The sequence below is a fragment of the Colias croceus genome, chromosome W (assembly GCF_905220415.1).
Source record: "Colias croceus chromosome W, ilColCroc2.1".
Taxonomy (NCBI): domain Eukaryota; kingdom Metazoa; phylum Arthropoda; class Insecta; order Lepidoptera; family Pieridae; genus Colias; species Colias croceus.
Window position 1 is genome coordinate 1,801,345 of NC_059567.1, and position 21,149 is coordinate 1,822,493.

Below are 21,149 nucleotides of genomic sequence, written 5' to 3' on the forward strand. Positions count from 1 at the left end.
GACGTGTACAATGTACATATAGGTACAATTAGATAATATGGTTTACATCAAAATTGGTTCTGCCATTTACTAGGGGTGGAAAGGGAAGAGTTGAAAGTCTGTGAAAGAAGTCAAAGTCAAAAGGAGTCAAATATACCCAAGTGCCATATCAAATGAAAGTGCATAACGGGTGAAGTACAGTTAGTTATATTTTCATCCAATTCGGTTAATCCATTTATTAGATTACAGCGGTAAAAGTGGGAATGAACAATAATCGAATGTGGTCAAATAATATACTCAGGCGGGGCATATGAAAGGGCAAAGTGTGAATTACAATTAGTCATATTTTATCGAAATCGGTTCATCCGTTTATTACATTTAGGGCACTTTAGGGGCGACAGTGGGTATAAATAAACCAAATGGAGCATCAAACGACAGGATATGACGTGTACAATGTACATATAGGTACAATTAGATAATATGGTTTACATCAAAATTGGTTCTGCCATTTACTAGGGGTGGAAAGGGAAGAGTTGAAAGTCTGTGAAAGAAGTCAAAGTCAAAAGGAGTCAAATATACCCAAGTGCCATATCAAATGAAAGTGCATAACGGGTGAAGTACAGTTAGTTATATTTTCATCCAATTCGGTTAATCTATTTATTAGATTACAGCGGTAAAAGTGGGAATGAACAATAATCGAATGTGGTCAAATAATATACTCAGGCGGGGCATATGAAAGGGCAAAGTGTGAATTACAATTAGTCATATTTTATCGAAATCGGTTCATCCGTTTATTACATTTAGGGCACTTCAGGGGCGACAGTGGGTATAAATAAACCAAATGGAGCATCAAACGACAGGATATGACGTGTACAATGTACATATAGGTACAATTAGATAATATGGTTTACATCAAAATTGGTTCTGCCATTTACTAGGGGTGGAAAGGGAAGGGTTGAAAGTCTGTGAAAGAAGAGGAGATATGGGAGCGAGAGGATAGCCACACCCTGGAAATTTTGAACTCTACTCAAAGCCACATAGGCCTGGCCCTTGGAATTTTTTTTCTTAAATATACCACTTCTTTTGCCACATCAATATGATGTAGGAATGTAATATGGAGGTACATTTGATAGTTCGGTCTCGCTCACTTGAAAATATTACATGAAAATAAGAAACCGAAGTTTAAAAATTTTAAAATTAAAAAAAAAATCCCAAAGCAACGAAGATAAAGGAATAAATCATTTTTCAAACTTCCCGACGATCTTAAAAATTAAGTACCATTATAAAAAAATATTTATAGAGGTATATGTGGGAATAGGATAAAATATTAAGATGTATTTCATGATTACTAGTTTTATTTTTAGTCTGTGTTTTTCTATTATTTAATCTGTGGACATGTTATCTGTAGACTGTAGATTTTTGGTTGTCTATGACTTGACTTTGTTTTTTTGGTACGATGTAATGGAGGATTGTTGAAATGTATTTTTGATATGTAACCGGTGTCTGGGAAATAAATCGATTGGGCGATTTTGGCTTTTTATTTACACCATCCCCACATAATTTGGGGGCTCGTCCGGGATACGGGATGGTGGAATAAAGAAAAAACAGACGAAGACTATGATGCCGGTGATTTAACCTGATTAAGAATTTACGAATTACGAACGAAGACTAAGATTTAAAGAAGCTTATGATTATACGATTACGACTTGAAGACTATAAAATTACATTATTCAACATGCCGCCGAAACGAGTAAAAGATGATGATGATTGTGGTGAACCATCGCCGCGTATTTCCTTCAATGACTTAGAGAAATCAATGACGCCATTTTCGGGTGATGATGCCTATGGCATCGAAACATTCGTAAAAGATTTTGAAGATATTTCCTCTTTAATGCAATGGGGCGAAATAGAAAAACTCATATTTTCGAAGCGGCTTCTCGCGGGAACCGCCAAGCTATTTTTACGTTCACTAAGTGGGACCACCACGTGGGATACACTTAAGACTGAGCTCCGTGAGGAATTTGGTAAGAAGTTGAACAGTGCAACTGTTCACAAGAGACTTTCAACTCGCCGGATGAAGATGAATGAGACTCATCAGCAATATTTTTTACATATGAAGGAACTTGCAGTACTTGGGAATGTTGAAGATGAAGCCCTGATGGAATATGTCATCGACGGTATTAAAGACAGTGAGTCCAACAAAAATATTTTATATGGCGCTTGTAACATTAAAGAATTCAGAAAGAAATTAGACATTTATTCAGAAATTAAGAAAAAATCATATTCACCTAATAAGATTCAAAGTAATTCAGTATCAAAGTCCATTGGCATGAAAATTCAAAAAACACTACGAGTAAAGAGATGTTTCAATTGTGGAGATTTAGATCATGAGTCGCCTAATTGTACTAAAGGCATTAAATGTTTTAAATGCAACTTGTTTGGCCATAAATCAACTGAATGTTCTAAAAGTATAAAAAAGAGTTTGGAAATTATGTCAACTAAAAATAATATTGATGTGAGACCTTTCAAGAAGCTGAAAATAAATAATATTGATGTAGAAGCCCTGATTGATACCGGAAGCGATGCTAATTTAATAATTATGTCTTATTTTAGGAAGATTCAAGGTGAAAAATTGTTATCTTATAGTTCAGGAACAACAGAAACTTTATCTGGAATAGCTGAAAAGGAAATTTATACAAAAGGATCTTTCACAGCAAAAATTGAAATTGATGATTGTTATTTTGAAACTTTATTTTATGTTGTTGATGATGGCGCTATCCCTGTCAACATTATATTAGGAAATCCTGTACTGAAAGAAGTAGAAATCAATTTTAAATCTGGAACTATCACTGCAACAAGAATATTACACCTTACAATGCTAGAGAATGAAAATGAAGATATCACAAATATTGAAAATAAAGAATATAAGAATAAAATACAGAATATTATAAAAGAATATAACCCCAAAAGATGTACTAAAGAATCAAATGTAAAACTTAAAATATTATTAACCGATGATGTACCAGTTTATCAGAATCCACGACGATTGTCACCTTTGGAGCTTAACATTGTTGACAAACAGATTAAAGAATGGCTTGATGAAGGAATAATAAAAACAAGTAAGTCTGATTATGCTAGTCCAATTGTGCTTGCAAAAAAGAAGAATGGAAACTATAGATTGTGTGTTGATTACAGGAAATTGAATAAGAAGATTATTAAAGAAAGATATCCACTACCACTCATTGAAGATCAATTAGACAGATTAACTTATGCAAAAATGTTTACCTCGCTTGATTTAAAAAATGGATTTTTACATGTGAATGTTCATATTAATAGTCAGAAGTATACATCATTTGTAACACCACGAGGTCAATATGAATTCATTAAGATGCCTTTTGGCTTATGCACTGCTCCTTCTGTTTTTCAGAGATTTATTAATGATATTTTTCAGGATCTTATTATGGATGGTATTGTTCTATCATATCTTGACGATCTCATTTTACCATTTCAATCTGCAGAGGAAGGATTTGTTAATTTACAAAAAGTATTTGACAGAGCTGAAGAGTATGGTTTATTATTTAACTGGGATAAATGTTATTTTATGCAAAAAAGTATTAATTACTTGGGTTATATTGTTTCAGAAGGTGAAATTAAACCTTCAGTGGAGAAAATTGCCGCTGTAGAACATTTTCAGACTCCTCACAATATAAAGTCACTTCAAAGTTTCCTCGGACTAACAGGTTATTTTAGAAAGTTTATAAAGGATTATTCTTTAATAGCAAAACCTCTGACTGATTTACTAAAGAAAGGTACTGTTTTTAATTTTAACTTAGACTGTGAAAAAGCATTTCAGAAATTAAAGTTTATTTTATGTCAATCTCCAGTTTTGAAGATTTATGATCCGAATTTAGAAACAGAACTACACACAGATGCAAGTGCTGAAGGATATGGTGCTGTATTATTGCAAAGGAGTTTAACAGATAATAAGATGCATCCCGTTTACTACATGAGCAAGAAGACATCCGCTACTGAAAAAAAGTATCACAGTTATTATTTAGAAATATTAGCTATTGTTGAAGCTGTTAAAAAGTTTAGAGTATACTTGCTAGGTATTAAATTTAAAATTGTTACAGACTGCTCCGCCTTGACTATGACATTGCAGAAAAAAGACTTACCTCCGAGAGTAGCTCGCTGGGCGCTCTTACTTGAAGAATATGACTACACGATTGAACATCGGCCTGCAGCAAGGATGAAACATGCAGATGCTCTCAGCCGACAGCCTATAAAGAATATAATTGTACTTACCGATACCGCAGCACGCCTGCGAAGAGCTCAAGATGATGATCTGCAAATAAAACTAATAAAGAAAGTATTAGAAAAGGAATCTTATGATGACTATGTTTTAGAGAATGGAATGTTATGGAAGATTAAGGATGGAAATAAATTAATGGTTGTACCTAAGAAAATGCAAAATGAAATTATAAGAAAACATCATGAAAACGGACATTTTGGTTGTGTTAAGACTGAGGAATTAATAAATAGAAATTATTATATGGAGAATTTAAAAGAAAAGATTAAAACAAACATTGATAATTGCGTGGAATGTATACTTAATTCAAATAAAAGAGGAAAGAAGGAAGGATTTCTACATATTGTAATAGATAAAGGTGATTTACCATTGTCTACTTACCATATTGATCATCTACGACTGTTGACTCATCTGGGACAGATGATTCTGCAGGATGACCGTGTGGGAATAGGATAAAATATTAAGATGTATTTCATGATTACTAGTTTTATTTTTAGTCTGTGTTTTTCTATTATTTAATCTGTGGACATGTTATCTGTAGACTGTAGATTTTTGGTTGTCTATGACTTGACTTTGTTTTTTTGGTACGATGTAATGGAGGATTGTTGAAATGTATTTTTGATATGTAACCGGTGTCTGGGAAATAAATCGATTGGGCGATTTTGGCTTTTTATTTACACCATCCCCACATATATATGATATATTATGATAATGTTGGCATGGCAGCCCCGACGAATTTGTTTTTTTTTTTATAAATATTTAAAATGGTATTCATTTTTAAAGATCGTCGGGAAGTTTGTGAAATTATTTATTCCTTTTTCTATGCACTTTTCTTCGTTGCGTTGGGTTTTTTTTTTATTTAATTTTTATTGCACGGTCTAAACGGTTTAGTTACTACAGGCTTGAGACAGGAAAGATCTGATTTGGATTTGGTGCTGGATTTGATAAAAACTGAGTATCGATTAAGCTGATCAGTTGCTGCACGATACCTACATTGTTAATAACATCCATACAATGGGGGTGTAATGGCTGTCTACCATCTCTCAGCCAAAGCCAACCTCACCTGCCCGTGGTGCACCCTGCCGAACAACAGACGAGGCTCTGGCGTTTATACTTTACAGTGGTAGAGCTATAGCTACATACAATTTATTTTGTGTGTAGCACGACTGGGCTGTAGCTTGTCCGGGGAAGTACCACTGTCTCACGTAATACCGGCGTTAAGCATCTTCTTGCGTTTCGCATGCGTTAGTGAGATTGCCGGATGCCCAACCCCATCGCCCTTCAACAAACATGGCAGCGGTACTCAATAGAAGATTACCCCAGGAGGGTACTAGTATTTGCGATCCTAGAGAATCCCTCCCTGAGCTCTCCAGCTCAGGCTGCCCCACGTATTCTGGGGGGGGGGCAAGTTTCCGCGCTTCTATTCCACTAGGGGTAAAAAAAACTAACCACCTTTCGGCCAACTGTTCCACACTACTATCAGTGGACTTTTGTAATATCAGGGGATTAAATTCGAACCTCGAGGCTGTACACCACCATCTCGAGACAGCCAAGCCGGCCCTCCTCTTTTTAACGGAGACTCAAATATCTTCTCCGGCTGACACATCTTATTTGAATTACCCGGGCTATGTTCTGGAACACACGTTTGTTCCGCGCGCCGGAGTTTGTGTATACGCCAGAGAAGATATTTGCTGTCGTCGTTTGGGTAACCTGGAAGGTATTGACCTATCCTTATTGTGGCTACGAGTAGACTGCGATAACCAACCCCGCGTCTATGCGTGCCTGTATAGGTCACACAGCGGAAACACCGAAACTGACAGACTCATCGAGAAAATTCAAACTTCGATCGATATTCTGCTCCAAAAGATTCCAACGATCGAGATAGTGGTTTTGGGTGACTTTAACGCTCATCACGCTGAATGGTTGTGCTCACGCAATACTGACCATGCAGGACGTTCTTTCCGTGACTTCGCCTTGGCCTACGATCTAACACAACTGGTCCCCTCGCCCACAAGGATACCTGATGTCGAGGACCACACTCCATCTCTGCTAGATCTATTTCTAACTTCCTCTCCAGACAACTACAAAGTGAGCGTCGCAGCCCCTCTTGGATCTTCCGATCATTGTCTTATACAGAGTACAGTGCCTCTCACATATCAATTTCGGTCTCGCCCAGCTACTACCCGACGTGTCTGGCACTATGGGTCGGCGGACTGGGATGGGATGCGCACGTTCTTTTCCTCCTACCCATGGAGACAGGTCTGCTTCGCAGATGAAGATCCCGATGCTTGTGCTGACTGTGTCGCTGATGTTGTGCTACAGGGCATGGAGCTTTTCATCCCGAACTCTGTGGTACCTGTCGGCGGCAAGTCACAGCCCTGGTTTGGGCAATCTTGCAGAGAAGCATCTCGAACGAAGCCAGATCGCTATCGAAACTGGGCAGAAGCTCTTGCTGCGGAAGATCCTGAAGCTAAGCATCTCAAGAAATTGTACAACTCTGCCTCCAGATCACTAAAGAGGAAAATCGCTGAAGCAAAGTCAAGCTTCATCAACAGAATTGGTAAAAAGCTGACACATTAACCTACAGGCACACGAGCTTTTTGGTCTCTTGCTAAGGCCATCCTGGGTAACTTCTGCCGATCGTCATTTCCACCACTACGCAGGGCCGACGAGTCTTTAGCTCACTCAGCTAAAGAAAAAGCTGATACTTTGGCGACTCTCTTCGCATTAAATTCGTCGCTGGATGATGAGGGAAAAACACCACCGTCCATCCCAAACTGCAATAGCACGATGCCCGAAGTGAAATTCACGCAATCTGCAGTGCGTAAAGCCCTTCGATCTCTCATCATTCATAAGTCAAATGGGCCCGACGGCATCCCTGCTGTAGTTCTAAAGACCTGCGCTCCCGAGCTGGCTCCGGTCTTAACACATCTCTTTCGATACTCGTATGCCACTGGTATTGTCCCTAGATCCTGGAAGACCTCCTTGATACATCCGATCCCTAAGAAAGGCACACGCTCCGATCCATCTAACTATAGGCCAATGGCAGTTACCTCCTTATTCTCTAAAGTGATGGAGTCCATCATTAATAGTCAGCTCTTGCGATATCTTGAGGACAATCAACTGTTAAGTGACCATCAATACGGCTTTCGTCATGGTCGCTCTGCAGGTGACCTCTTAGCATTTCTGACTCACCGATGGGCAAAAACAGTGGAGAATAAGGGGGAAGCGCTGGCTGTAAGTTTAGATGAAGCGAAGGCCTTTGATCGGGTGTGGCACAGGGGGCTCCTTTCCAAACTTCCATCGTATGGACTACCGGAGAGGTTATGTAATTGGGTAGCTAGCTTTCTCCAGGCACGTAGCATCCAAGTCCTCGTCGACGGAGCATGCTCTGAATCTATTCCTATTAGCGCTGGTGTCCCACAAGGCTGTGTGTTGTCGCCTACGTTGTTCCTTCTGCATTTCAATGATATGTTGCGAATACGTAGCATTCATTGTTATGCGGATGACAGCACTTGTGACACGAACTATGCCGGCCAAGCAAAAACCTCTCTGGAACTAACAAACCTGCATCGAAACGAGCTTGTATCGAACATTGAGCATACTCTCGAGGAAATTTCTGCGTGGGGCCAATCCAACCTTGTCGACTTCAACCCAGCAAAGACACAGGTCTGCGCATTTACAACCAAGAAAAGTCCCTTTGTCGTACCACTTACCTTCCAGAACAGTCCCCTACATATCAAACCAAGCATCAGCATTCTCGGTGTCGAAATTACGTCTGACGTGCAGTTCCGTGGATTTTTGGAGGACAAAGCCAAGATTGCTTCGAAGAAGTTAGGGGTGCTCGCTCGCTAGAGCAATTATTTTTTTGATCTGCTAAAAATTATCTAGTACGGGAAGTTGGCAGATCATTTTTTCAAATGTCGTTTTTTCAGGTAAAAACGCCAGAACTATTTCTAAATAGATATAAGAAATCTTATATCTATTTTAAAATAGGGAAGCGTGCTTGGACCGCTTCTCTTCTTACTCTATATTAACGACTTACCAAACGTAACAAACTACAAATGCACACTTTATGCTGATGACATTTCTGTGACTATACCTAATGTGACTTCGGATCTGACATGTAATTATAATTTAAATTTGACATTGAATAGAATAATTGACTGGCTAAAAATAAACAACTTGACGGCTAACTTAGCAAAGACGAAAGTAATGCAGTTTCATAATTATAAACAAAGAAAGTATAACATTAATTTAATTTACAAAGACATTATATTGGAAGAAGTCGATGAAATAAAATTTTTAGGTATAATGTTAGACAGCAATTGCAATTGGAAATCCCATATAAATCATTTATGTTCGCGTATCAACAAATTTGTGTTCGCCTTACGTCGTTTAAGGGCCATAAGTTCTGAAAAAACTGCTCTTACTGCATACCATGGTTATGTGTCATCTATTTTAAGATATGGACTAATATTATGGGGCAATTCGACAAGTGTTAACAGAGCATTCCTAGCTCAAAAAAAATGTATTAGAGCCATTTGCGGGGTTGGACCGTTAGAAAGCTGTCGGCCACTATTTCGAAAATTAAACGTCCTGACTCTGACTTCCATGTTCCACAACTGGAGAGCTGTATCTTCATAAAAAAACACCCCCAATATTTCACAAGGGCGGCTAACGTGAGCATTATTCCCTCTAGAGACCCTGATAAACTTAGTATGCCACGTTGTAAAACTGCGCTTTACTCTAAAAGTGGGCCTATCATGCTCATAAAAATATTTAACCGTATTCCTAAATGTATACGAAACCAAACATTTAATGTATATAAAAATAAACTAAAGAAATGGTTGATCTTAAATTGTTTTTATAGCTTAAAATAATTTTTTGACCATAAATGTTAATTATTATAATTGTATGTAGGTACAGCCTTTAAATGTAATTATTGTGGAATGATATTTGTCAATTGCAAAGTGATTAATTTCAATATTGTATTTAATATAAATTGAGACAGTATTTGCATGCTTTAGACTAAGCAAAACATGATGAACAATCGAAATATTTTGACATCTCTCTGTACCATGTTTTAAGCAAATAAATATTATTTTATTTTATTTTATTTTAAAAAGTATCAGGAACTCTAGAACTCAACTGCACGCGATAAGAACTCACATTATTTTTTTGATCCGCTAAAAATTATCTAGTAAGGGAAGTTGGCACATTATTTTTTTAAATGTCGTTTTTTCATGTAAAAACGCCAGAACTATTTCTAAAAAGTATCAGGAACTCTAGAAATCAACTGCACGCGATAAGAACTCACATTATTTTTTTGATCCGCTAAAAATGCTCTGCTAAGTTATTTTTTCAAATGTCGTTTTTTCAGGTAAAAACGCCAGAACTATTTCTAAAAAGTATCAGGAACTCTAGAACTCAACTGCACTTGATAAGAACTCACATTATTTTTTTGATCTGCTAAAAATGCTCTGCTACGGGAAGTTGGCAGATCATTTTTTCAAATGTCGTTTTTTCAGGTAAAAACGCAAGAACTATTTCTAAAAAGTATCAGGAACTCTAGAACTCAACTGCACGCGATAAGAACTCACATTATTTTTTTGATCCGCTAAAAATTATCTAGTACGGGAAGTTGGCAGATCATTTTTTCAAATGTCGTTTTTTCAGGTAAAAATGCCAGAACTATTTCTAAAAAGTATCAGGAACTCTAGAACTCAACTGCACGCGATAAGAACTCACATTATTTTTTTGATCTGCTAAAAATTATCTAGTACGGGAAGTTGGCAGATCATTTTTTCAAATGTCGTTTTTTCAGGTAAAAACGCCAGGACTATTTCTAAAAAGTATCAGGAACTCTAGAACTCAACTGCACGCGATAAGAACTCACATTATTTTTTTGATCCGCTAAAAATTATCTAGTAAGGGAAGTTGGCAGATTATTTTTTTAAATGTCGTTTTTTCAGGTAAAAACGCCAGAACTATTTCTAAAAAGTATCAGGAACTCTAGAACTCAACTGCACGCGATAAGAACTCACATTATTTTTTTGATCCGCTAAAAATTATCTAGTAAGGGAAGTTGGCAGATTATTTTTTTAAATGTCGTTTTTTCAGGTAAAAACGCCAGAACTATTTCTAAAAAGTATCAGGAACTCTAGAACTCAACTGCACGCGATAAGAACTCACATTATTTTTTTGATCCGCTAAAAATGCTCTGCTAAGTTATTTTTTCAAATGTCGTTTTTTCAGGTAAAAACGCCAGAACTATTTCTAAAAAGTATCAGGAACTTTTTTTGATCTGCTAAAAATGCACTGCTAAGTTATTTTTCAAATGTCGTTTTTTAAGGTAAAAACGCCAGAACTATTTCTAAAAAGTATCAGGAACTCTAGAACTCAACTGCACTTGATAAGAACTCACATTATTTTTTTGATCTGCTAAAAATGCTCTGCTACGGGAAGTTGGCAGATCATTTTTTCAAATGTCGTTTTTTCAGGTAAAAACGCAAGAACTATTTCTAAAAAGTATCAGGAACTCTAGAACTCAACAGCACGCGATAAGAACTCACATTATTTTTTTGAGTTTGATGATTTAACAACCATCTCAACCAATATGAAGCACTTTTCAGTGAATACAATATTGTAACGATGGAACACGACCTTTTGTTGAATTTATATTTTTTGGTTTTTATGTCATTCAAATGCTTTTTTATATATATATAAATTTACATTCACACAACACACACACACACAAACATACTCAATACACACATTCACTTACACATACGCAGACACAAACATACTCAATACACACATGAACATAGGTACACTAACTTATGCCCACACATAATCACTCGACTCCTTTCATGTTCATAAGTAACTTAAGATACCTTTACGATTAGTTAATTTCTTTTATATTATCTATGTGCCAATCTAAAAAAACAAATTCGTTGACTTAATTATTGTGATGACCACCTGAGATGTTTTTGAAGTGAAACTTCTTTATCGGGGGTGGACAAAAATTTTGTGTAACATTTTTGCGTTACGTTACGCCGCGCGCGTGACATTTTTGCGTTACGCCGTACTCGTGACATTTTTGCGTTACGCGCCAACTTTTTCTTATCCCTACCACGCGTGATTCGAAGTATCGGTCGATCAGCCGCTGGAATGTGGCCGGCGCGTTCTTGAGGCCGAAAGGCATGCGCTTAAAGCGATATATGCCGAGCGGAGATATGCAGGCTGTCTTATCCCTGTCTTCTATCTGGACGCTCACTTGCCAGTACCCAGATCTGAGGTCCAGCGTGCTCATGAAGCAGTTCCTTTTTGTTGATTGCAGGAGCTCATCAATTAGTGGCATAGGGTACGTGTCCGATTTGGTAACAGCGTTCAGGCGCCTGTAATCTACACAGAACCTGACGCCACCACGAGCCTTAGGTATCATCAACGCTGGAGCGCACCATGCGGACTCGCACTCTTCAATTATGTCTTCCTGCAGCATTTTCTCAATTTCTTTTTTCATCACCTCTTTCTTCGCAGGATTCAAACGGTATGGGGGCACTGCTATCGGTGGGTGTTCACCTGTATCTATACGGTGCTCCGCGAAAGGCGTAGGAGCTCCCCCTAGACGGAAAATGTGCGCGTGCTTAACGAGGATCTGGGCGAGTTCGTCTCGTTCTGCCGACTCCAGCTGAGTACCCTCGTCATCCCGGAGAACATCTGTAAAGGCACAAGTAGTGCCACGCGAAGTTGGTTCAAAAAATAGCGTATGTTTAACGCGATGATCGTTGTCAAAATACCATAATTCCTTGGAGAAATTAATAACGACACCCATAGCCCTAAGGAAATCTATACCGAGTAATGTCTCGTTGTCGCCGGACTCAGGGAAAATAAGAAATGGTATTGTGATGATAACGTGTTCCAACCGCACCTGCAACGTGGTAGTGAGAACGTTCATTTCACGTGCGTGGCCATCGGCGAGTTTAATTTGCCTCGTCGAGGGCGTGAGCGGGTGGCCTTTGCGTAGAAGGAGAGCATATAGTGTGTAACCGGCAATACAGTGTTTCGCGGTAGTATCAATTAAAGCTGTACCATTTACTCCCAAAATCTCGATTTTGAAAATGGGACGTAAGTCGCGACGTTTGACGGGCCTATCGCCGACGCTACATGCCAACAAATCGTCATCGTTCCTAATACGCACATAATTATCATCATAACAATATATTAAATTCACATCATCAGTAAAGTTACTGTTTTTTACATCCGTTGGTTTTATAGTTTGAAAATTTTATACAATTACATTCAAAATCCGACTTAATACACTTTTGAATTGTATCGTTACATGTATGCTTACCCTTAGTGTCATTTTGAGAAAAAACAACATTTTCGGTGGTAACAAGATTTTGTGAAAAATCAGACTTATGACCTTTTATTTGAGGGCAGGTTGTTACAATATCATCGATTTTATAGTTTGAAAATTTAATACTTTTGAAAATTATTACATGCAAAATCCGACTTAATACACTTTTGCATTGAACTGTTACATGTACGCTTGCCCTTAACGTCGTGCATTGAACTGTTACATGTACGCTTTCCCTTAACGTCGTTACAACAAGTACACGGAACGTTGTGTGATAAATCTGAACCCAATTCATTAACTGATGATGAATTAAGATCTTTTGGTATTATTCTCTCTCAAATTAAAGATTCGGAAATAATTGAGAATCTTGAAAATGATAATATTTTATTCTTGTGTTGTTATTTTATTAAGCAAATTCCTAAAATTTTGAATAAGAGAGGAAGAAAATGAAAAATTAAAATGAGTTATTTATGTGTAGTAAAGGGATGTTTTTAATATAGTACATGGTTAATTAAATAGGAAAATATACATAGGGGTATGATTTATTAGCGTCGGGCAACCTTTTTATAGCTGCTGCACCATATCTTATTTTTTTTTACTTCGTGGCGCACCGTGTCCCAGACACTAATTCAAATAGGCATACTGTTCGAATAGAATCTTATCAATAATACCGTGTTCTAAAACACCGTTACAGTTTTTTGAAATTAAAAAATTTTTATCAAAAAGGGGTCATGTCGTTTGAAAGAAGAATGTGCTCATTTACAAAAAGACCAATAGCCTCTTGTGATAAGAGTAGTGTACAAATTACACTTGCAGAACTTGGAGTAGACGGGAGATTGACTGGAAATGTATCTGTTTATGATGTAGCAGGAGTTGTTAGAAAAAATGGGTTATCTGATGGATATTTATATGAGAAATTATTAGAAGATAGTCAATAAAGAAGTTTTAATTTCATAAGTTTTTTATATTAAACATATTCGTTTTTTATATTTACCCACTTCCTAATTTTTTTATTATGTCAGATTCACAATGTCCAATTTGTAAAACTGATTCTTATTTAAATCCAGAATTAGTCCTGTACATTAGTCCCTGTTTCCATAAAATTTGTGAAAATTGTCTTAATAGATATTTCTCTTCTGGTATGTCCAAATGTTTGGAATGTGGTGTTGAATTAAGAAAAATCAATTACATCACGTCCACTTTCGAAGATATAGAAGTAGAAAAAGAATGTAAAATTAAAAGACAATTAGATAGATATTTTTCTAGAGAAGAATCTGATTTTGAAAATGAAGAATTGTATAATGATTATTTAGAGAAATTAGAAGATCTTGTCTTTGATTTACTCGAATACAAAAGTGAATCTTCAATTAAAGCCAAAATCAACACTGTGCTTAATGATGAAAAAAACTTTTTAAATTATAAAAAAATCAAAATTGAGCCAATAAAATCAGAAGAAAAGAGATTTAAAATAGAAGAACCAACTTCTTATTTAACAGAATTTAAGAAAGAAATAGTTTTAGTTAAAAATTTCATAAGACCATCAAGAAGTGGAGGATTAAGTAAAAAATATTTACTTTCTCATCTTATAATCTTATTAATGGAATATAAAAATAAATATTAGATATTTATTTACTTTAATTTCCCTTAATATTAAATCTACTTTACATTTCCTTTCATTTTTTCGTTACTTTTCCCCTTAATGTACATTACCACAATCACCGGTGAAAAATTATCATTAAAATGTCATACACAAGACCAAAAAGTAATTAAAGACGAACTTAATAAAAAATACGGTTATGATATTGATAAATTAAAATTGTATTGGAATGGAAATATATTTATTCTTGGGTTCTTTAATGAAAGGGAAGTGTGTGATGTGAATCTAGAAAAAAATAAAGTGGAATTAAATTCTTGTGATAGTCTCGATGATACAGACTTAGATCTTTACAGAGATAAACTTGTAAATGATTCAAAGTTAACATCCGAAGATAAATCAATAATTTGTAAAAACTTAAAATCGATTTGTAAAAAAGCATTAGATTCTTTAGGAATTGATTTGAACAAAAAATTATAAAAATGATTCAAATTGATGTTAAAATATTAATTCGAAGCTATTTACGTCGTTCAGATTATTTATTTGCCAGAAAGGACACTCCAGTTGTTTTTATAATAAATGCGGTTTCGTTATAGTAAATATGATTAATTATAAAATTTAGTCATACGAGTTGTTTTTTGAAAAAAAACGTTTAAAAATTAACAGAACATTACCGTTTTCACTTCTCTAGCATTATCCTTTAAATTTTTTTGTCCATAATGTTTTTTAAAAGAAACCCTTCCCTTCCCTTTTAATTACGGACAAATGAATTTTCGAAAAAAAATCATGAGAGCTTTAGATTACGATAAAGATTTAAATTTAGACGAGGATGTCCCGGAATTCAATTTTCCTAACCACAAAATAAATTCAGGAGCTTTAAATTTAAAATATAACCAAGAAGAAGAATATTTAGATCTACTTAAACCTCCTAAAACAAGTTCAAATCAATTTTATCCTTATTTTAATTTTTTAGTATCAGAAAATAATAAAAAAGTCTGTTCTTTTACTATTTACGGATTCACTTTGCTTTCTAAAATTTCATTTCTTAATGATTTTAATTCGATTTCTTGTTATAATATCGATGATGTAATTTACATGGACTGTTGTGATTTAAAAAATGTAAATGAAATTAAGAAAATGTTTAGTTCAGTAAAATTGTTTTTTAAAGATTGGAATGTTGATCTTTACACTATTTTAGGGAATAAAAGAAAGGAAATATTATTTTTTAATGGTAGTAAATTAGTTGAGTTTTACTTACCATTAAAACTCGTATTATGTCCAGGAGCCTTATTCGAGGCCTTTAAACAATAATGAGAGAGACATCTTTGATTTTCGGCCGACATTACGTAGTTGTAGTTCCAATTATCTCCACAGAGGGCCTCGTTGTCGCGCTTCCGTGTTTACCAGAGTGACGTTTGTACAGCTAAGCTTTTAAATAATGGTTCTCGCAGTAATCAGCTCATTGAGTCTCATTATTTTTAACAATTTAATTTTATTAATTATTTAATCAAACTAACTACCAGGCAGGTCTTAATGTAAGGCCTCGAATAAGGCTCCTGGACATAATACGAGTTTTAATGGTAAGTAAAACTCAACTATTATGTCCTTACGCCGTTATTCGAGGCCTTTAAACAATAATGAGACATTGTTTGGTTTCGCCTGGTAAACAAGACGCCAATGTGATTATTTACAAAAAATAAATTAATATAATCATTTCAATTTATTATTGTGATAAGGGCTCAAACAGAGCACATAAAGAATTATTCTGATTATTAACCGGTCTCACTTCTTTTCTATAATATTTTTTGAAGGTATTTTGTGACCTCCAATTTCCCCTTGCAAGAATTTTATCTATAGATTCACTGTCTAACCAGCTCCTAGAGGCAACAGCTGATCGAACGCTACCAGGAGCAGCTTCAACACCCGCCTCTCTCAAAGCAGATTTCACCCAACCAGCTATTACAGTTCTAGAAGCGGCTTTCGCCTTGCCACAAACGGTTACAAATAAATTATCTACGCTAGCCAAGTTACGCCTATCCATGCCCAGATCTAATAACTTTCTAATCCAAAATACGGGGTCGATATTACAGTTACTTGCGTTTGACAATAACTTCCAACCTGATTGAACATATTATGAATCCGAGTCAGTCTTAGATCCATGTTTGGGCCAAAAAACTATAGAATTTTCTACGGTACTATCTACATAAAAGCCTTCTGCAACACTCAAAAGTGTCAAGTCATGTATTCTACGACCTGAACACAATAATAATATAATGGCACAACGGCGTGAAATTTCCCACAAGTTACTACTATTCTGCACATTATGATTAGTTAACCATGATATCAAAATGGAAGTATCCCAAATGTTACCCGCGCGCAATTTTGGGCTAGTATTTGCTATAGCTTTTATTTATTTATTTATTTATTTATTTAAATACTTTATTGTACTGCCAAAAAAAAATTACAAAAAGAAAACTTATACTAAAAGAAGACACAGCACAGATGGCGGCCTTATCACTTATAAGTGATTTCTTCCAGGCAACCAACTAAAGATGTGATAACATAATAGAAAAAGGAGGTGGGTAAAAAGTATGTACGCAAAAATTATGTAATATAATACCAATAAAAAAATACTAATAAATATACTATAAATAATACATAGATGTATAGTTAATAGATATCATACATATAAATACGTATATACCTATAATTATAAATACATACCATAAATAAAATAAATACATACATACAATACATATATACATAATATAATATGTATAAAAAGGCAAATTACAGCGAAAGAGAGATGATGAGCTAAACTATCCCGAGTCAAAAGCAAGATTCAGGTAATGACTTCTGACAAGGCTTTTGAATGTGGATAGCGTTTGGGCTTGTCTAATATTTATCGGCAAGGCATTCCAGAGGTTAATGGTAGTAACCGTAAAGGAATCGCCATAGAAGTGTGTGCGGTGAAAAGGAATACTCAAAACAAGCCTATCAACAGAACGAAGAGAATAATTTTCACAATGCAGGAAGTTAAATTTATTTTTGAGATAGGAAGGGGTCTTAGGGTCAAAAAGGATACGATATAGTAGCAGCAAATAATGCACATTCCGGCGAAGACGGATTGGGAGCCACTTGAGCTTCTTGCGAAAGGAGGAGACGTGATCGTATTTGCGAAGACCAAATACGAACCGGATACCAAAATTCTGAAGACGCTCAAGTTTGTCTAATTGCTCCACTGATAGATCAGGAAAGCATGCATCAGCGAAATCAATAATAAGTAGGAGTAGGGATTGTGCTAGCATAATTTTTGTCGATATGGGTAGGAAGTTACGAAGACGCCGTAGAGAACTAGACGTAGCGTAAAATTTCCGACCAAGTTCCTGAATCTGATGGGACCAAGATAAAGTCTGATCCAAGTGAATACCTAGATTTTTTACATTCTTACTGTAAGGTATGATGACGCCGTGAATATTTATGGAAGGCAATATACCCCAGTCAACCTCAGAAAGTTGATAAGGACTACCGATAACGATAACCTGGCTCTTTGATGGATTCAACTTAAGGCCGAATTGATCGCACCAACTAACTATGTTAGCCAGTTCGTTATTAATAGAGCGAACAGCATTCGGTAGGTCACCAAGCGTTGACTGGACATATATCTGTAAATCGTCAGCAAACATATGGTAGGGAGAAGTTAATAGGGATGTGAGATTATTGATGAAAATGGCAAAGAGAAGAGGTGACAAGACGCCACCCTTAGGTACACCGGCGGAGACTGCACACCAAGATGAATGTTTTTCATCAAGCAAAACACGCTGCCGCCGATCGCCCAGGTAACTTCGAAACCAGTCAAGAACTGTTGATGAAAAGTTAATAAGACGTAGCAAACTAAGCAGTATATTATGATCTACGGTGTTAAAAGCATTGCTAAAATCCAGGAGTGCTAAAACTGTGAGTTGCTTACTATCCATACCGTGGCGAATGTCATCGGTAACTTTGACAAGGGCAGTGGTCGTACTATGACCGGGACGGAAACCAGACTGATAAGGACTAAGGATATTATTAGTGTTGAGGAAGGTACTAAGCTGGGAGTGGATAAGACGCTCAAGTACTTTGGAAAGAAAAGGTAAGATGGAGATGGGTCGGAAATCAGACAAACTTAAAGGATTCGATTTTTTGGGAAGAGGGATGATATGAGCGTCCTTCCAGGCGCTAGGAAATGTTCCGGAGATAATTGAAAAATTTAGGATATGGGTGATGATGGGAATAATGATATCAAGGATAGGAATGATCATATTACGACTGATAAGATCAGTACCGATGGCATTCGACGATATGGACAGGATTGTCTTCTTAACGTCATCAACAGAACTTTGTTTAAAAATAAAGGGAGGAAAATCAGGAGTAGAAACGGTAGATAGATTTTTGAGAGTAGAGGCATTTTTTACGGTATCGTTAAGAATAGATGGAGACGCAAAGTGAGAATTTAAATTATCAATATTGATGTTGCAAGAAGGGAACGTATGGGAAGATTTACCAACTCCTAGAGATTTTAAAAATTTCCAAATTTTAACAGGGTCGCCGTTTTCGACCGACTCATGAATATGGCGTCTTTGTGCATCCCTACACAATACGTTGCAACGATTACGGATAGTTTTATATTTGTCCTGCATCTCGGTTGATTTGGCCGTCTTCAGTTTAGTCTTTGCACGATGTTTTTTGCTAAGAAGAGATTTAAGTTCAGGCGAAAGCCAAGGGGCAGGAGTGTGCTTCTTTTTCACGGGCCTTAAAGGGGCATGCTTATCATACAAAGCAAGCATAATGTCGTTAAATATATTCACTTTAAGGTCCATTGTTTCAGCATCAAAAACTGCTTGCCAATCACATTCGGAGGCATCCAATTGAAGTTGGTCGTGGTCCATACCGGCAAAATTACGCAGCAGGATAGAGGTGGGTTAGAATTTAGGAGGACTTTTAATATCTGTTTTACTAAAATATTCGAACTTAACTTAGAATTGTCCTCCGTTTTACATAAAGTGGACACGACTGATTTATGAACTAAAATTGTCCTATATGCAAGTTTTTCGACTAAATGCAAATCAGCTAAATATTTGGCTAAATCAGATCCTGTTGGATTCTTAATGTCGACATTGTGTTTTAAACACCAATTAATCCACCGTTCCCAAGCAGGTTTATACGTTTTAAGAGTAGAGCCTCGCCATCCTGACCGCAAGAGCGATTTTTGCTGGCTTGACCATGTTTCTAATGCTTGCGTCCACCCCCACATTTCCAAATTTCGAGAACCATATTCTTTACCTTTGGTGGAGGGAGGCCCGTGGTCAGATCTATTAGTTTGGTCTCCAGGTGGCGGACGGTGAAGGGTGGAGCTATCGCTCGCGACTTCAGATCTGCTCTCCAAAATGCCCGCGGCCACCTCGGTGCTACTATTAGGTACATACCTTTCGCTCGATTGAGATGCATCAAAACTCGGGGCAGGACACTCGGAGGAGGAAATACCCACGCTAACCTGAACGTCCACTCCCAAGCAAACGCATTGTGTTTCCATGCTTGTCGATCCCGTTGGTCTAGACTCACATATTTGGGTACCACATGAGCTCGTGTTGAAGCGAACAGATCTACATCTGGCACTCCCCATTTCGCAAACACTAGATTTGTCGTTGTAGGTAGTAAATGCCATTCCGCGGGGGACATGTTCCGCGATAGGCGATCTGCTTCCATATTGTAACTAACTCGAGAACAGGTGGCGCTAGTGCCATACGTAACATCAGCTCTCGAGTTTTTTACAATTTAAAATTATTAAAAGTACAAAAGTTAATAAAAAAGTGTGTTCAAATTAACAAGTAATCAATAAATAAGTGCGATTAATGTTATCTTCGTCAACAACCTGCGATTTACGTGGAAATACGGAATTCAAAAAACCATCACATACAACGACCGTTACGTCAAATTTGGAACAAAGAAAGTTGGAGACAGTAACTATATTTAAACCTAATAAGTAGTAAGTAAAGTATCGGAAACAAAACGTAAGTAAAGTATCGGAAACAAAACGTAAGTAAAACACAATTATTACAGATTTTAACTTATAAAATTGACATTTAGGTGTCATTAAACAAAGAACAGCTGACCAACAATTATAATATTTCGTCACACATTAAGTACCTATGTAACGGTTTAAATATACATTGTACGACTTTATTTGAACTTATAAAATGGATAATATAACTATCAGAAAGAAAACACTCCCTAAACAAAGGTCTGAATCAAATCTACAAGAAATATTAAATGATTCTTTTTTAAGTTTATCCAGTTCAAGTTACACGGATTTATCTACAAAGACAAGTCAACATATATCTACTCCAAATACCTCAATAGTGTTCAATGAGAATCAAGAAATAAGCAAATTACAAACCGAATTAATATCCGCACAAGAATCTATCTATAACCTAACAAAACAATGTTATAATCTTAGACAAACATTACACAAAAGTGAGAAAAAAGTACAGAATTTGATAAGTATAATTTTAAATACTAAATCGGATAAAACATTAACAGGTATCTCGAATAAAACGCCTATAAAACAGACAATAATGAATATAAGTTTTAAAACACCACGGCACTCACCTTTAAAATACTACAACGAAAATATATTTATTCACAACACTTATCCTAAAATCAAGCAAAAAACATTAATTAACTTACAACAAAAACACAATTCTCATAGCTTTACTACTGATATGGGTTTGGATAAAAATACTTTAAACTATAACATAACTAAGCCACTAATATTAAATAAGGAATGTGACGGTACCGACAAAAATAAAATTACCAATTGTCAACAAACCATAACAGATGTCAGCACAAAGGTAATAAAACGTAAA

General features: G+C 36.1%; 3 protein-coding genes across 3 annotated transcripts; 2 read left to right on the forward strand and 1 right to left on the reverse strand.

Annotated features, from left to right (window-relative positions):
• The first annotated feature begins 1,706 nt into the window (after positions 1-1,706).
• LOC123704875 lies at positions 1,707-4,744 on the forward strand. Its single transcript, XM_045653369.1, has 2 exons — positions 1,707-3,098; positions 3,621-4,744. The coding sequence occupies exons 1-2, from the start codon at positions 1,715-1,717 to the stop codon at positions 4,742-4,744; spliced, it is 2,508 nt and encodes an 835-aa protein (XP_045509325.1). The 5' UTR covers positions 1,707-1,714.
• Positions 4,745-5,578: 834 nt separating this feature from the next.
• LOC123704876 lies at positions 5,579-6,868 on the forward strand. The gene has a single exon (XM_045653371.1). The coding sequence runs from the start codon at positions 5,579-5,581 to the stop codon at positions 6,866-6,868; it is 1,290 nt and encodes a 429-aa protein (XP_045509327.1).
• A 9,507-nt stretch (positions 6,869-16,375) lies between these two features.
• Positions 16,376-19,916, reverse strand: LOC123704877. Its single transcript, XM_045653372.1, has 2 exons — positions 19,223-19,916; positions 16,376-16,648 (listed from the first exon to the last, which is right to left on the reverse strand). The coding sequence occupies exons 1-2, from the start codon at positions 19,904-19,906 to the stop codon at positions 16,376-16,378; spliced, it is 957 nt and encodes a 318-aa protein (XP_045509328.1). The 5' UTR covers positions 19,907-19,916.
• Positions 19,917-21,149: the final 1,233 nt, after the last annotated feature.

What these genes read in the sequence shown, in the direction of transcription:
- LOC123704875 (XM_045653369.1), top strand. Translation starts at nt 1,715, where the DNA reads ATGCCGCCGAAACGAGTAAAAGATGATGATGATTGTGGTGAACCATCG. An exon ending in TGAAGGAATAATAAAAACAA is followed by an intron (nt 3,099 to 3,620) that starts GTAAGTCTGATT and finishes ATATTGTTTCAG; the next exon opens with AAGGTGAAATTAAACCTTCA.
- LOC123704876 (XM_045653371.1), top strand. Translation starts at nt 5,579, where the DNA reads ATGGCAGCGGTACTCAATAGAAGATTACCCCAGGAGGGTACTAGTATT.
- LOC123704877 (XM_045653372.1), bottom strand. Translation starts at nt 19,906, where the DNA reads ATGGGGAGTGCCAGATGTAGATCTGTTCGCTTCAACACGAGCTCATGT. An exon ending in TAGTAAAACAGATATTAAAA is followed by an intron (nt 16,649 to 19,222) that starts GTCCTCCTAAAT and finishes AAATAAATAAAA; the next exon opens with GCTATAGCAAATACTAGCCC.